Raw genomic sequence first — 16,866 nt, 5'->3', positions numbered from 1 at the left:
CAAACTCGATTCCGAGCAGGGCATATGTCAACGCTCGGTTACTCGCTCGCTGCTGTCATACATCTGTCTCCCTCTCTCTCTCTCTGTCTCTCTCTGTCTCTCTCTTTCTCTCTCTGTCTCTCTATCACATTCTTTCTCTCTCGCATGCTCAACAGAATATTATCTGTCACAATCTGAGCTGTGCTGTGCTGCGCTGCTTTGTCCCGAAGAATGAGAATTCAATGCTCCCCGAAAAGCTCGGATTTAATCAAGGTAAAGCCGCAACTTTCTTGCCCACTGCTCGACCTTAGTCAATCACACAATGTTTTCCCCACACAATATCACGGCAAGCCCACCACTACGACTCTAGGACAATATGGTTCAAACGACGAGCACTCCGACATTGCCGCTGCTGCTATATCGCAAGATAGTTACGCCTGACAATATCAAAGAGGCACGAGGGACGGCACTGGCGGGGGAGTGTTCTGAGAGCTGCAGTATGCACTGCAAGCAACCCTGCAGCCAGGTCGATGGCCGTTGCTGCTGCTGTTGTGCCTTGTCCCGCCTCCTTCTGTTGAGAAAGCCGATCAGGACCCTTTTGCAAAGCCAAGCCACAACACGCTGACCCTGTTTCACGCTCCAAAAATCGAAAATCGCCCTCGCTGTCTCTGTGGAGGCTGTGAGTAAGCCGATTCTTTCGATGTTAGAGTGCGCCACCCTTCCACCGTGGCTCACGACCAGCCAACAAACCGCTACCGCTATCGCGCACGAGTTGCAAGGAGCAGCATCACGCTTTGGTCGTCATGCAATAAGGTTTGGATTACAGATATCGACAGCCAAAGTCGTTTTGGTCAGTCAGCCGAGAGGGGGCGAGAATGCGTTGGTCATTACAACCTGGTATAAAAACAAGATGAAGGAAACTCCGAGTAGAGTGCGAAATAGCGGATCAAGGGGTATTGTCGGTGTCCTGAGCCGACTCATTTGAAGGTATCGTGGGTGGCAGCGCCAGTCTCGTCGTCATCGTCGTCATCGTCCAGCACAAACACAGGAGAAGTCTCGATTGTCTGCGAGTTGCCCGGCACAACATTGGCGCGCATGTGCCGTGGTACTCGCTCCCTCTCCTCATCCTCCTCCTCTTCATCAGCAGCTGTAGCTGCTGCAGCGTGCGATACATCGAGTTGCAAGGCGTTCGAGCTAGATCTCACCGGCTCGTTCGCCTCTTGCTGCTCCGTCAGAGTACGCCTTACCTCGCGACGCACCGCCCAGCCCTTGAGCATCATCAGCGCGGTCGTCCAGCAGAACAACAGCGCTACCACCGCAACGGCGACGTTGAGGATCGCCATAAAGTCACCGTAGCCGCTACGCATCGCTGCGAAGGACACCTCCTCGCTGCTCAGCATAAACACGAGCCCGCCGCAGCACAGCGAGAAGGCAGCCAACGCTTCGGTAGGCGGACGAGAGGGCAGAACCGACGCCGTCGGCGGGCGCAGCCACAGCAAGAAGTACGTGAGGCATCGCAGCAGCGCAAATCCTGCTAGCAGCTGGCCCCAAAGCATGTGAATCTCTACTTCGTACTGGTAGTCTTGGTGGTGGGCTGCCATCGCCACGCCGGTCACGCCAATTACGAGTGCCGGGAAAGGGTTGAAGGACGCCGAGTACGATGCTGGCTGCGTCTGCGCTTCCACCAGCATGTCCAGGTCGGCATCTGCTGCAGCCTCGCCATGGCCACGTCGCGATAGCTGCTCCCCGCTACGGCGGGAATGACCCCTTCGACGTCGTCGAGCCTCGCGCAGAGGAACAGCCGCGACATGGTGATAGGCGATCGGGAACGACAGCATGTTGCGGATCGTCTTGGTCTCGAGCAGCATTCCCATCAAGCCTGCGAACCAGAACATGACGGCAATCGAGATGTGCTGGATCTGCTTGATCGTGTAGGGATCGCCCGGAGCAGCGCCAAAGCGTTCCATCCACGTGTTGCTAGCTCCATAGACAAAAATGACAAGACACTCGACAAACTCGGCGCTGGGCATGCTTCGTCGCCACGCTGCCAGTCCACGTCCTGCGCTCACCGCTTGGGCACTGGGTCGCTTGTTCCACGCCCATCCGCAGTCGGCATAGGCGCCGAGGTAGCGTCCAAACGTGAGCAGACCAAACCAGAAGAAGATACCGCCCTTGATGCCGTGAGCGAGGCAAACGTTCTTGTAGCCTCCGCGGCACGAGCCCGTGTACACAGCCAGTCCTGTGTACGAGGTCGCAAACGCCAGGATGGGAAGCGAGCGAGCCGCTACCACACGCGTGTACCTCGCGATGGTGCGAACCGTGTCCAGACGGCCAGAGCGCATCTTGGTGGGCAAAGGCATGCCGTCCTTGAGCCCATCTTGTGGCGAGGCAACGTGATTCTCGCGGGTATGCTCGCTCCAGAGTGCGAACGTCTTGCCGTTGAGGAGAGGTAGCGAAGCCGATTCGCCGCCAAAGATCGAGTTGCGAGGCGTGTTGCAAGCCGTGGTGGTCGGGGATGTTGTCAGAACGTTGTCCATCTGCAGTCCACGCTGTCTGGGGCTGCTGACTGCGGTGCTTCCACTGCCAACCCAGTTGACAGGTTCCACAAGCGACTCTGCACTAGCACCATGTGTTGCGGGGGATGCGTGTTCGTCAAAGTGGACACGATGAGGCGAGCCCGATCCGGAGCCGGCGCGGGAGCTACCAGGGCTACGCCTCGACGAGAGTCGATGACGCATGTGTTTCTCCAAGTCGAGCTCCTGGGCGTCGCTCTGCGCCTCTTCCGACAGCATTGCATGTTCTTCCAGTGCATCGTACGTCTCGCTGTTCTGCGCGGGGCGCTGTTGACGGCCGAGCACAGTGCCAAATACATCCCTCCACGATCGATGTGTGCCATTGCTGAACTCCGCGCTGTTGGTAGGAAGCCATGCACTGTTAACTGATTGCTTCTGCGACCTCAGAGCGGAAACAGCCGACCAGATTTGAGCGATGAGACGGAAGACGTCGCCTCCAAGGGTGGCGAGCGAGATCCACAGGATGGCCCAGCCCATGGAACCGTGCGCGTTACCTGGATAGAGGCGAGGAGTTAGCGCCTTGTAGAGGATAGAGAGGAACATGGATCCACCTAGCATCGCCAGGTAGAGCAGCGAGACGAATGGAGCCAGCGTCGAGTGAGCGGCACGAAGCACGAGCGCCATGGGAAGCAGCACAAAGCAGCTAAGCACGGCAGTCACAACGTGAAGCACCAGCAGGCCGCGATGACGGCTGGGTTCTTGGTCCTGTCCCTCAGGCAGACGCGAGGCAATGTCGGCAGCAATACTTTGCCGCTGTTCAGAGTCCTGCTCGTCCAGAAACTTCCTCCATCGTCCATCTACGACGCCCATCTTTGGCTTTCCGGCGAGTACATCGGCGTTGGTGGTGAAGCGTCGAAGCTCAGAAGCCGAGCCGAGACCGAAGCCAAAGTCCCATTCGAGGTAGCTGAGCGGATCCGGACCGTGTGCACGGAAGAGGCTCGTCTCATTGAGCTTCTCGAGGGCGGGGCCGGAACCGTGCGAGTGACCGTGCCCTTTGTGTGCGTGCCACACTGGAAGGTCTCGCAGCTCGGTGCCGGCAACTGTGGCATCAGGGATGGATGCGGGCGAGGGACCTGTAGCTTGCATATCGTCGTGACCGTGGCTGTGGCCATGGCCATGGGCGTGTTCATGTTCGTGCTCGTCTTCGTGCTGGTGCGGCGAGTCCATATGAGCAGCTTGGGGCATGTGTTCGTGATCCTCGTCGTGAGCCTCGACAAACTGGTAGGGATGCACCGGCATGGTCATCTCGTGAGTCAAGTCATGCTCGTGCTCGTGCTCATGTTCGTCTTGTGCATCTTGCTCTTCACCATCTTCGTGGTCTCCGTGTCTCGTGACGATCCGGCTGGTAGGAGTGTCCACATTTGCCGATGACCGAGAAGAAAGCTGATTAGAGGTAAGCTCTGCATCGATGTTGCTGCGTGCCACCTGAACGGAAGCAGCGGAAGCCATCCATGTCGCGCAGAGAACGGCGAGTAGGAAAGTACCGCTTCTCCTCGAAGAGAGCTGCATGTTGGTGGGTATCCTGCGAACGTCCTCTGGATCTGTGCGTGCGAGTAGAATGCAACCGTGTCGGAATGAGTTCCGAGCGTAGTGGCGCACCCAACTTCCTTGTCTGTAATCGGCAACTCCGAGGCGGGCAAATCACGGCTTGCGAGGACCAAGTATCTGCTCGCTGTCGTAGTACACGATGTCCAAGTTGCCGAAGACGATGTGGTCTAGAAGCAACCTCAAACAAGGACGCTCGTAACGGTGACGGCGAAGGACAGTGGGGAAATGGTGGAAAGAGAGAGAAAGAGGGAGTAAGGGCCCTCGAGATAAATGTATCTAAGAGAATGACAACGGGATGCCGGAAATGATGACCAACTAGGCGCCCGTCAGGGTCCTCTCCTCTCGTCTTATACAGAACAGGCTGCTGGTAAGGGGACAATACAGAGTTGCCCTGCGTTTGGCTGAGCAACCCGAAGCGGCACGAACCGTATGCCAAGACCCTGGCTGGATTCTCCTTTTTGGCTTCTGCTGCTGCTGCTGCTGCTGCTGCTCCTCCTCCTCCACCTCGTCCTCTCGTAACGGCGACGGAGACGCACTCAACCTGCGGTGGTTTCCTCCTCTCTTTCATCTTCGAACCTCGCTTCCAGTGAGAGAGTCTTTCAGGATCAAGCTCTCTTGACATATGTTTCACCCTCGCAGATCGCCCTGGACAGGGCGCTGCATGACTCACAGTATCATCAACGAGAGCAGTTGCCGTGCACGAGCTGCTGCTGCTGCTGCTGCATCCCGAATAAGGAAGCAAACCAGCGGAAGCTTTCATCCGCGGATGAAAGTGAACCTCCGATGCTTGGCTCCTCTCGCTCTTCACTCACTCACTCCCTGGCCATCGCTCTCTTTTGAATGTGGTTCTCTCTTGTGCTCGGCAAAGCACGATCGATCCTTCCGACACAGCGGGCGAGGAACAATAAGAACACAGAAGAAGAGACCCGTTCTTGACTCGAGAGCCGCTGGGCACTCGATCTTACGTCCGATCCTCCACCCACAAAGCTGCACAGTAAGCATGGATATGTCAAACAAAGAGAGAGTGAGAGAAAAAAAAGATCCGTGGGACAGTAGCCGAGTCGTGTGCTGCAAAGAGGAAACAAAAGAAAAGAAAAGAAAAACAAAAACGATCAAGAGAGCAAGCGAACGGACAGTAAGCAAGGCTGCACAAAAAAATTATGCTTAACCGGACAGCTGCCCAAGGTAGAGGCATAAACAGCCCGGCAGACGCACAGTGGCATCATCATCTGGTACACCCTTGCTTTTTCCGACAATTCGCTCTTCCGGCTTCGTGCGCTTTCGCATTTCAGGCTAATTTCCACGGATTGGGAAAAGAGTGGCGGACGATTGCTTTCATTCCACTTTGCAAGGGAAGTGGAGGAACGCGCTCTTGCACCGTCCGTTGTTCGGCTCGTGATTGGCGATTGGTGTACCACTGAAAAGTCAACCGATAGAGCCGAGGACTCAGCCACGATCCGAGAAGGGAAAGAGACTGAGCCGGTTTGTTGCGGTCTCTTGGACATTGGTGTTTCTGATGTTTTATCTCCGAACGTCCGTCGAAAGCGGGGACGCAAGCAGTCCAGTCCGGTTCATCCAACCATCTCGATCTCGACCATCCAGAGGTGTCAAGATCGACGACGGACCGCGTGCAAACAGCTAGAACAGAAAGTTCGACGACATTTCCCCGAATGAGGAATGCCGTACTTGCAGCAAGGCGTTTCGCCGTGCGAATCGAATCGAGCAGCCAAGCGCGTTTCGACCGTCTGTCCGACGTGCTACGCTGCAACCCGACTTTCCTCATTGGCTGCGAGCATGTTGGCAGCATTCGAAGCAGATGACAAAAGGAAGGAATGTTGCGCCGATTTGGCCGTGTACACATGCAGTTGAACATGTCTCCGTCGTACTGGTACCAGCAGACGCTAGCTTGCTGAGACATCGCCAAGCTGAGGACTTACTTCTCTTTGCATGTCGCGCCGTGCCGCGGGTCCCTCAAAGTGGACCTCGTGGGGGAGATCGTTGCGGACAGCCACATCGGACCCAAGCGAGCCCGAAGTCGGACGGATACCAGTAGACTCTAAAGAGAAAGTTGCGTTGCATGAAAATCACTCTAATTCAACGTCACCTCTTCGGAACGACGCTCCCGAACTCTCTGCATCGACGCGTTGTTGCCTACACAAAACGGACAGCAGCGATCGTGGTCATGATGTAATTTCTTCATGACGCATCCATATGGTAGTGGATACGGTGGAGCAATAATGATACGAGAGCCGTCGAAGACCCGCTATGAGTTGGACGGCAAGGGAAAGCACGGAAGAGCGTGCCGCTGCGAACAAGTGCGCCTAGCAAAACATTGCGCTCACTCGGTACGCGGAGGAGTGCGGGCCTAGTCTGATCTGCGTCACGGACCGATGCCGACGGCCATTCACTCCGTTCTGCTAGGGCGCTCGTGCTGCTGCTGCTGCTGCTCGTGATGCAACTGACGGGTGACGGATCGGTGCAGATCGGGGGTATCGTGCCTTGCATCGGCGCTGCTCTCTTGATGACTTCGATGCCAGGGGCGGTTGGGACTGGCCCATCGTCGAGCCTGTTGCTGTTGGCCTCTACCGTTTTCTGGTCGGCTCGAAGGGTCCGCTCCCACTGCTAGCAGATGGTCCAACGCCCGCTCGACGGCATTTCTGCGCGTCGTCGGACTGCTCTGCAAGCTTGCGGCGGAGGATTGCGGCGAAGGTCTGCGTCCCCATCGGCGCGACCCGCGAGGGCCCGAGCCAGAACGCTCTGCTGGGGGCAGCGGCGATCCCGTCTCAGCTCTGAACAGCGCGTTACCAAGTCGAGTCGTATCTCGACCTTCTTCTGTGTTGCCTCTCGACAACGAAGGGGTAGCAGGTCGATGGTCCACGGCTTCACGCTCATCACCCCAATCCGTCCAGCTCGGCTTTCTCGGCAACCGCCACGGAGGTCGCTCGTCGTCGTCACGACCGCTGTGTGGCTCTGCATCGCGCGCGCGTATCCAAGAATCCCCTCCTCGTCTTGGTGATCTGTCTCTGGACCTGTCCGAACGATGCGAGTACCCTTGATCGTCGCCACCGTCGTTACTTGCACGAGGCGAAGCAGAACGACTACAACGACTCGACGGCGCTGCTCGCCGGGGCGATCGACGCGCTGTCCAAGAGCCATGCGATCGGCTCGGAGATGCGTCTCGACGCTGGTGTGTGGGTGCCATGGCCGTAGGCGGTGGTCTCGGCTGCTTGTTGGTACCTTTTTGCTTCTTGGACTGTGGGAGGGTGATACTGGTGGTCGCATTGCCGTTGCCGTTGCCGTTGGCCGGCCTTTTGGCGCCTCTGTTGACTGGTGAGGAAGTAGGTGCAGCGGTGATGTTCCTCTTTCGGATTTCAGGTGGGTTCGAGTTGCTAGTGACCGTCCTCTGCGCAGCCTGGCTGCCCTTGCCCTTTCCTCTGGAGTTGCCCTTTGCCTGCGCTGCAGTGGCGACCGCAGTGCTTGCAGCTGGCACCTCGGATGCTGTCGCCGATGCCTGTGTCGATCTCGACGCTTCTGCTAGTGCTTCTCTTCTTGCCGCCGCCCTGGCTGCCTTGCTCGCTCGCTTCGCACCTGGCTGCCCTCTTGCCGGCAGTGTGTGAGCCCGACTGGCGTCGCCATTTGGGTGTGCAGCTGCTCTGTTGCGTCCATTGCTAGCTGTAGCAGTCGAAGCCATTACCGGTGCCGTAGCAGAACGCGGTGCCACATCGTCATCCTTCTTGTTGGGGAAGAAAAACTTGAACGGTTGCTTGATCTTTTCTCCGCGTTCGCGTGCGGTACGAAGCACGCCTGCCACGCGTGAGATCAACGCTGCAGCCGTTCTCCCACGCAAGAAGTTGCCCTTCACCCCCATGTCGCCGTAGTTGTCGATCAGAAGCTGGAAAATGCGATAGCGTTCCTCGGTGTACTTGCGAGTGTAATAGATGGTCTCGCTGCCAATGATCTCGTTGAGCTTTTCAAACATAAGACGGTGAGTCTTGGGATCCCAGCGCTCCTTGGAGGAGACGGGCAGGCCGTTGGGACCAATGATGGTGCGGACACTGGCCGACGTAGCGGTCACGTCTTGAACCGATTCCGAACGCCGGTCTGGGTGAGAAGGAGAGGAAGATGAAGAGCTTGATGAAGATGAGGAGGACGAGGACGAGGACGAGGACGAGGAGGAAGACGAGGCAGACGAGGCAGAAATCGCACTTGTGGAGCTGTCGGCGGAAGAAGTGCTGGCGACAGACGATGCTCGCTGATGGCCGTTGCGTTCGGATGGCGTCAATTGAAGAATGCTGCTGCTGCCGGGGCCAACATGTGTGCTGCGGCGAGTAATGGACGAACCGGTCGTGGACGACGTTGGCAGTGATGATGATGATGATGCCAGCACGGAGCGGGAGGTGTCTTGCTTTGTGACAATGGTCGAGCGAACTGGATCAGGAATTAGAGCTGAAGTTTGGATCCCTTGCGAGGGCGGTCGACCAAGCACCTTTGCAACAATGACACCATTCTCGGCGACGACGTCCTGGAAAGCAGATGGGTGGAGCTCCCAGAGATCCTCGCCATCACTCACATAAAGCTGGACACAGCTAACATCCACGCCAAACCGTCCTGCAGCAACCAGTTTGGCGTCGTCAAAGTCGAGGACCGAGGCGAGAACCTTGCCGTGAGGGCCAAGATCGAGCTTGACCCTGCTTCGAGGCATGCTGGGGAGGCTGGTGTCAACGCTGATTGCCTATACACCCTGCATAGTCACTCGTTGCTCCTTGCCTTTGATTCTACGTTGCCTCAGACCGAGTCCTGAGACCGATCCCAGTGCGAAAACGCTAGTCGTCGAGCTGGTATATGGAGAATGATGGTCTCTAAGGAAGCAACATCATCGCTTATACCACCGGGTCTGTCAACCCTTTCTGTGCTCTTTTTTTCTTGGCCTGATCTCATAGAGTCGCAGCTCGGTCGGGTCTTCTCGCCGTGCCTTCAGGGCCCTTCTTTTTTTTGGTGTCAGAAGTGCGAGTGGAGGTCGATTTTCTTTGGATTTTTGAACCCTTCTTTTTTGCAGCTCATTTTCGATTTGACCTAAGATGATGATTCGCAGCAAGCAAAGCCAGGCACAATGCTGGCAAGAACAGCTGAGGGAGAGTGTTGCACTCAAGCCTCCACGATGCGAGACACAACTCGATGAGGCGACCCTTGCGTTACAGTATAAGGGCGACAAGTAGTACAACAGTGCTGTAGAGTTCGCGGTACTGCTTGTGAAGAACAGCAGTCGCTTTCTCACTCACCTCAAAATTGTTTGATCTTGTACAGCTGACAAGAGTTGAAGAACAAAAAATTACGAACGTGCCTGTACGACGCGAAAGTCGTCGACAGCTTCCAGCCGACACTCTGGCTCTGGCTCTGGATCTGGCTCAGTCAGAGAGAGTTTGTTTGGCCGAAGAAAAGTCGAACTAAAAAGCAAAAAAAAAAAAACCCCTCGAATGATGGAATTCGGAAATGGAGCGAGGAGCGAGAGCAAACCCTGTTGATTTTTGCCTCTTTGTGAAGGCTGCAGCGTCGACAATGGTTGTTGGCTTCCATCATCGAGTTCTCGGAATCGCCGTTCGACACCAACCACCATCGACGGATACTTCCCGAACAGTCCGAACATCACACCACCCCAATACCATCACGCGCCGTACCACGCCATAGCACGTACCGCCACATCGCATCAAGTCGCGTCACATCGCTTTGCACTGAATTCGTCGTCTGGATTCAGTTTGCAAGCGTGTACCAATTCGAGCATCGGCGCTTTCTCGAGGCAGTCACTCCCTTTCCGAGCACCGTCAAGCGCAGCATCCATTGCCACCCTCCCTGCTTAATCGGTCCCAGTAGATCCTTCTGACTCGACGACCCGAACGATAACGTCAAGGACTGTCAGGTTGGTCCTGACATCCACCTCTTGTTTGAACACCCCGCGCTCCATCCACCGCCAACCAGGGCCGTCTCATTCCGCCCATGCGTTTCATCAGCAACATTCACCCATAATTGGAGGAGCCAACAACTACTGCACCGACTGCTGCTTGCTGTGATCATGGCCGATACAGCATCAGCGGCCGCCATGCAACCGTCGTCGCCTACACGCAGGGCTTCGCCATCGGGCATAGAAAACCCGAACCCAATAGCATCCACATCGGCGCACACACTCGACAGCATCCCAGCTCAAGCGGCATCCACATCCTTGTCGATACCTCAGGGCGATGATACGAGTGCTGTTGTTGCCAATGCTACCACCTCTTCTGCCTCTGCTCTGTCCCCTGCGATAGCGGAACAGCCAGCCTCGATCCTAAAGCAGACTTCCGACCTCAACGGCGGCAGCAGCACGGCACATTCACTCGATCTAAATGCAGATGCTACAATACCTTCCTCCATGCCAGCATCTTTACAAGCGGCAGCGGCAGGGCTCAACGAAGAAGACGCCAAGCTTCTCGCGTCGTTAGCAGAAGGGAACGGTCTCTTGTCGCACCTCACCAATCTGGCCGCCCAGAACGCCAGCTCGGATCAGCTCATCAGCGCGTATGGCGATCTCATGCTCGACCCATCCTCCACCGCGCTGCTCTCCGCCGGTCCTGCGTTCGACGCCGCGCAGCAAGCGTTTCAAGGCGCCGTTGACCTTAACGAGGCGCTCACTCGCCAGGATATGGATTGGGACGACGAAGCCTTCGACGATCTCGAACCTGAAGACGAGGACGACCAAGACTCTGGTCCCATCCAGGCATATGCCAAGCTCGAGTTCCCCGGCTTCTCCTACTACATCCAGACGCTCGACGTCACCATCGGTCGTCGACCTGGCCAGTTGCAGCCCAACCCGCGTCCCGGAGCACAGCCGCCACAACTGCCCAATGCAGCTTCCGGCCTTTCGCAGGCCCACATCACCTCCGAGTCCAAGACCGAAGGCGACGTTGACGTCGATCTCGGCCCGCTCAAGTCCATCTCGAGGCTGCACGCACGCGTCTTCTACTACACGGGTCCCATCCACCCTCCCAACTCGACCTTCCTCAACGGCACGCCCGCGCACAGTCGAGCCTCGAGCGGCAATGGTTCTGCCCCTTATCGCATCACTTCGCCCACTGCCCTCAGTCGCGTCAACGGCTCCCACCTCTCTGGCCCAGATGGCGCCGCTGCACAGGATCCGTACAACATCGCCTCGTACATGGGAGCAGTCGCAGGCACCAATCCTGAACAAGGCGAAGGCCAATTCGTCTTGATGGTGGTCGGTCGCAACGGCGCTTTCGTCGACGACGTCTGGGTCGAGAAGGGTGGCATCGTCGTGCTGGGCAAACGAACAAAGATTCAGATTGCAGAACGTGTCTTTTACTTTGTGCTCCCCCCGCCGCCTGGCGCAGCATCCTACAGCATCGACGGTGATAGCCAACGTGCGCACGACTCCGAGTCCGACTCGCTCTCGGATCTCAGCAGCGAGGACCAAGCAGAAGAGGAGGAGGAGGAGGACAACGACGACGTCGACGAAGAAGAGGATGGCGAGGACGAGGACCAAGTCGATCAACGTGCTAGGTTGTCCAGCTCCGTCTCGAGCGAGGAGAGCGGTGGCGACGACGACGACGATGAATACGAGGGCCAGGACGAGCATGGTCAAGGTGCAGCTCGATCTGCTACCGCTAGAGGCCGGGGCCGCAGAAGATCATCAGCAGCTGCGGGCAAGGCTGAGCTCGATGCTGTCAGTCGCGATGACAGGCCCAAACGAAGACTTGTGCTCAAACCTAAGTCCAAGATCGGCAAGGCATCCACCGATATAGCAGAAGCAGAGGATTCGGCCGCTGACGAGTCCATGGAAGACCAACAGGATCCTCTGCCATCGCAAAGGGCAAAGGCGCTGAGCAATGCGCAGATCAAAGGCAGGGCGTCCTCCAAAACGACCGCAGCCGCCCTTGCCAACAGAGCTGCGGGCAAGGGCAAGGGCAAAGGCGCAGGGCGTGGCAAGATGCCTACCAAAGGTCCTATTCCACAGACTCGACCCGATGGAGGCGACAGCGACAGCCTCGGCACGCCGAGCGCAGGAGAGCAGAGCAGCGAAGGCGAGCAAGACGATGGCATCACTTCACCACCGTCGGCCAGCAATTCTCGTGGAGTCGCACCCGGCAAACGTCCAGCCAAGGGCACAAAGGGTCGGAAGAGCACCAAGAACGGCAAAGCAGCCAAGGCGGCCTTGTCCGAGGACACACTTACGGGCTCGGGTGGTGAAGCAGCAGCCGGCTCTACAGTCAAGAAGGAGTCGCCCACACCTTCGTGGGCCATGGGCGCAGGCGTTGCAGGACGCAAGAGGAAGCGAGGCGAGCCGGCCACCGACGAAGAGCCGGCGCTCAAAGTGGGAACGCCGATCGGTATTGAAGCTCTCGAGGCTGCCAAACGTGCCAAAGCCGCCAAGGCCCGAGCCGATGCCTCTTCGCGCGCTGCTTCCACCAGTCCCAAGAAGTCCAAGACAGGTGGCAGTGCACCCACGGTCCCGACAGCCAGCACGGCGACGACAGCCGATGCTTCCGCAGCCGCCACAACGGCGGCTGAAGTGGCAGCAGATGACGATGTTGTCATGCTGGATATCAAGCCGGCCCCCACCAAGTCAGCTCCATCCTCTGCAAAGGCACTCTCGAAAGCAACCGCTTCCACAGCATCCTCCAAGGCAACGGCAGCGACAGCCGCCTCGAAGCTGGCCACAGGACCCAGCGCTCCCTCATCATTACCAGCTATCGCTCCAGCGACAACGGCACCCCCGCATCCTGCTGGGACGACGGCTGCGGACACCTCTGCAGCGACTGCTTCCAAGGCAGGGCAGAAGGATGCCGACAAATCCACGCCAGCTTCCAGCACGCCAGCCAAAGCGAAGCCGGCCAAGCCCAAGCCGGCCAAACCGAAGAAGAAGAAGGGTGCAGCAGCAGAAGAGACGCCTCAAACCCCTTCCGGTGTCCCTGTTGCATCAGGACCGAAGGCACCAAGCGGTGTTGCCGGCGACTCACCCATGCCGACCGGTGGCTTCGCAGGTGCGTACGCACCCACTTCCATGCCTTACGACCCCAACTCGGCGAGCGCCGCTTCGGCCATCATTGCCGCTGCTAATGCCGTCTCTGGCTCGATGCCTGGATACGGGCAACCGACTGCTCAAGCACTGCCGCATGCTGTGGGCCAGATGCCCTCGGCGCTACCCATGATACCTTCCGCTGCTTCTGGACGCGGTGGCCCGGGTGCGGGTGTAGGGGCCGGTGCCTCGGGCGTCAATGTGACAGGAGGCCACACGGCTGCGTACCCGACCATGTCGATGCCAACTACCATGACAACCTTGCCCACTCCTGCGTCAACGCCTGCTCTCACTACTACCGCTGCCTCGGGCTCCGATCCTTCTTCGTGGCCCACTACTGCCAGCATCATCGCATCTGCAGCTAGTCTTGCCAATGCGCAAGCCAAGCAAAACCAGAAGGCAGCAGCTGGCAGCGCTGCTGGGGCCAATACATCTGCTGGTAGCGCGACTCCGGTAGCGCCGACGAAGAACGCAACACCGGCACCAGCCGCAACAGTCGCCAAACCGCCACCGGGACCCGAGGACAAGCCAGACCTTTCCAACATCGAGCTCATCTCGCAGGCGCTTCGCTCGGATCACTGCGCCAAGAAGGGTGGCAAGCTCACGCTGCAAGAGGTGTATGAGTGGATTGCCAACCGCTGGGTGTGGTTCAAGCGCAATGGCAGACACACTGGCCGAGACTGGCAGAGCTCGATTCGCCATGCGATCGGTTCGTCGCGCGACTTTACTCGCATTCCTCGCAGATCAGACGAGCCAGGCAAGGGCATCTTTTACACCATGTCGGACTCCCAGCTGGCAGAGCAGCATCGCGCCAACCTTGCCAAGCAGAAGGAAGAGGCAGCGAAAGCGGCAGCGGCAGGAACTCCTGCCCCCACTGGCACGGCTGGAGCTGCGAGCGGTCCTGTGATTGGCGGCGTGACCACATCGGCAGCGTCGTTGCATCAAGGTCCGAGTGCCGGCGCTCCTTCAGCCAACCCTGCATCAGCAGCAGCGGCGGCCGGAGCAGCAGCAGCAGCTGGAACGCCGGGCTCGCTGCCTGCGATCCGCATTCCGCTCATCATCGGCACACCTCCCTCTTCCGCCGTTGCTGCAGCATCGGACAAACCAAAGGCGGCTCCTGGCACCATCGAGTCGTTGCTCGAGACGCCTCCTATCGTGCATCACGACGGCAAGCTCTACCTGAGCCCGCAGGTGTTTGGGCATCTCAACGCAGGCCAGTTGGCGCAAATCGAAGGGCTGGGGGCCCAACAGGCTCTGCAGGTCCTCCAAGCATATTTGGTGACGCATCTCAAGGAGCGCATGAGACAGCAGCAGGTGGCAGCCCAGAAGAAGGATGCCAGCCCTGCGCCGGGCAAAGCTGCAACTGCTGGAAAGACGGCAGCAACAGCCAAAGCGGCGAATACTCTGGCATCGGAAGCCATGTCAACTCCGTCTGCATCTCCTGCACCGGTTACTGCCTCGTCCTCGAACACGAAAGTCAACGTCGCAGGAGCCAATGGTTCTGCCTCGCGTCTCAACTCGGCGGCATCGCCCGCTCCCGCGGGCCCGCTGAACACGCCGGTACCGGTAACAACATCGCTGCCGAAGCCTCCTGGATCTGCCACGTCTCTGCACCCGATGACGACGCTTCCCAAGCCGGTGCTGCCTGCGCCTCTGAAGCCGTCGATTCCGAGCAGCGCACAGAACGCGACTGCCAGCAGCAAGGCGAACGCACCAAGCCCTACGTCTGCTGCATTGAATACGTCACAGACCGCGAGAGGAGCCTCGACGACCAGCTCGAAAGGGGCGGATACAGCTGGTACGGCGCCTTCCGTGCCCCCTGTGGGACCGGCAGCCAAGGCGCCTGTCCTCCCAAGCACACCGCTTCGGACTTCTGTGCCCGCTGGACCCTCAGGGGCCAACAAGTCGAGCACGCCAGCTCCTACCGTTGCTGCTTCCACCACAGGCCAGGCTACCTCACAGACACAGTCAAGCGGCGCCGAGCCAGTTGCTGTTTCTGTCACAACGCAGAAAGCGGCATCGCCTGTCAAGCAGACTGCGCCCGCCACAACACAGACCGCCAGCGCTCTAGGCAGTGGAGCCAGCAAGCCGGCCCCGAACGATGCCGCGAGCCCCAGCACCAGCGTTCCTTCCGCTGCTACTGCTGCCGTCTCGGCCACAAGTACTTCGGCTTCCGACAGCGACGACCCGCTCTCTGCGCTGTCTGCCCTCGCGGCTCACCCGGAAGCAGCGGCCCTAATTGCACTGTTGCGCAAGCAGCAACAGGAGAGTGGTGCAGGTGGAGGAAAGCAGCTGGCAAAGCTGACGCCGGGGCAACTTCAGCTGCTTCAGATGGCCAACAAGCTTGCGGCGCAGCAGGGCAAGAAGGGCGGCAGCGGCAAGAAGAAGAAGAAGGCGTCGACGGGCACGGGGACGGGCACTCCGGAAGGCACTGCGACGCCTGGACCGAGTGGACGAGAGTCTTCGCTGGCTCCAGCCGGGCCGAGTCCGTCGCCTGGTCCCAAAAGCTAGGTACTGTACGGATGACAGTGGAGTCGTTCACGTGGTGCTCCACTGCAATGCGGAGCTGTAAAGAAGGAAAGGAGGGAGGGCGGCCGAAGGAAGAAGGCAGGTAGGCCGAGTCACGAGTGTTTTGTATCACCATCATCATTTTCAAAAGGGAAACACTGAAACGGTCTATGGAGTCACACGAAGCTTTGCGTGGGTATCTATTGCATCGAAGGCACTTGCGTTCCAACACAACCTGCCGAGCAAAGCTGTGCATGAGTGGTCGCAGCTCGTGAGATTCTATGAGCTCGGGCACTTCAGGACTTTGCCCAAGCGGGAGCTTCGTTGGCGAGAAAGTCGGCTTCGTCCTTTGTTGTTTCTCTTCCCATAACCTTGTTTCTATGGCAGAACCTGCCGAATCTAGCCACGACGTCTCGATGTTCTTTTATCATGCGAAGGAAGGGGTCGCCTACGCGCTGGCCCAATTCGACGGCTCTGTCTTGATCGGCCAGGCTCTCCGAGTGTCCAAAGGGAAGGTAGAAGAAAAAGCAGAGCGTCTGATCGATGGCCTTGTCCAGACCGTGGGTGATGGCGATATCGGCCCACTTTCTTGCCAATGCATCCGACTGATACTGTTTGGCAGAGCCGCGGAAGGCGTTCCTGGGATACTGATCGAGCAACAGGACCATGCCCAGGTGCTGCTCTGCCAACAGACTTTGCGCAGAGACGGGGCCCGAAGAGGAGGGGATGGCGGGCGTGATCCGCTCAGCGTGCACCTCGGAATAGATGCTCGAGTAGCGCTGGACGAGCTGCTGGTCGAACTCATCGCTCCGCGCAAAGTAGCGAGATGGCCCAGCGGCTTTCCAGAAGGCTGCCATGTCGATCAATGCGGCCACGCCCGCCGAGAGAGCTGGTGGAGGAGTGCGGATGATTTCTTCGAATGTTCGTCCGACTAGGTTTGCTGCGGTGGATGCCATCTTGTGGAATCGATTGCGATCTAGGTTAGGACGTAACAATGATCATGGGAAGTTGCTGACGAAGGTAAGAGGAAAGAAGAAGATTACCAACGAGAGAAAGAGAGACAGAGCGTCGTACGAACCTGTTTGAAAGCATAACAGTGTGGAGGCGGGTAGTGAGAACCCGTGCAATGTTAGAACATGTTTAGTCTCACATGTGTGCACAAAATTGATTCAGGGTTCACGAAGGTTGAACGAG

The 16,866-nt window shown here is 58.2% G+C and overlaps 4 protein-coding genes across 4 annotated transcripts; 1 reads left to right on the top strand and 3 right to left on the bottom strand.

The window, feature by feature from the left end:
• Positions 1-956: 956 nt before the first annotated feature.
• Positions 957-4,061, bottom strand: EX895_002600 (uncharacterized protein; the record flags this gene model as incomplete). The annotated part of the gene is made up of 1 exon (XM_029883198.1): positions 957-4,061. The coding sequence occupies one exon, from the start codon at positions 4,059-4,061 to the stop codon at positions 957-959; it is 3,105 nt and encodes a 1,034-aa protein (XP_029740596.1).
• Positions 4,062-6,504: 2,443 nt separating this feature from the next.
• On the bottom strand, positions 6,505-8,606 carry EX895_002599 (uncharacterized protein; the record flags this gene model as incomplete). The annotated part of the gene is made up of 2 exons (XM_029883197.1): positions 6,505-8,419; positions 8,587-8,606. 2 exons carry the CDS (start codon positions 8,604-8,606, stop codon positions 6,505-6,507), a joined length of 1,935 nt encoding a protein of 644 aa, XP_029740595.1.
• A 1,588-nt stretch (positions 8,607-10,194) lies between these two features.
• Positions 10,195-15,675, top strand: EX895_002598 (uncharacterized protein; the record flags this gene model as incomplete). The annotated part of the gene is made up of 1 exon (XM_029883196.1): positions 10,195-15,675. One exon carries the CDS (start codon positions 10,195-10,197, stop codon positions 15,673-15,675), a length of 5,481 nt encoding a protein of 1,826 aa, XP_029740594.1.
• A 293-nt stretch (positions 15,676-15,968) lies between these two features.
• EX895_002597 (uncharacterized protein) lies at positions 15,969-16,628 on the bottom strand (the record flags this gene model as incomplete). Its single annotated transcript, XM_029883195.1, has 1 exon — positions 15,969-16,628. The coding sequence occupies one exon, from the start codon at positions 16,626-16,628 to the stop codon at positions 15,969-15,971; it is 660 nt and encodes a 219-aa protein (XP_029740593.1).
• Between the last annotated feature and the right edge of the window lie 238 nt (positions 16,629-16,866).

Source organism: Sporisorium graminicola, chromosome SGRAM_15, assembly GCF_005498985.1.
Source record: "Sporisorium graminicola strain CBS 10092 chromosome SGRAM_15, whole genome shotgun sequence".
Taxonomy (NCBI): Eukaryota; Fungi; Basidiomycota; class Ustilaginomycetes; order Ustilaginales; family Ustilaginaceae; genus Sporisorium; species Sporisorium graminicola.
Note: the sequence above shows the minus strand (reverse complement) of the source record. Positions and strands in the feature narration are given on the sequence as shown.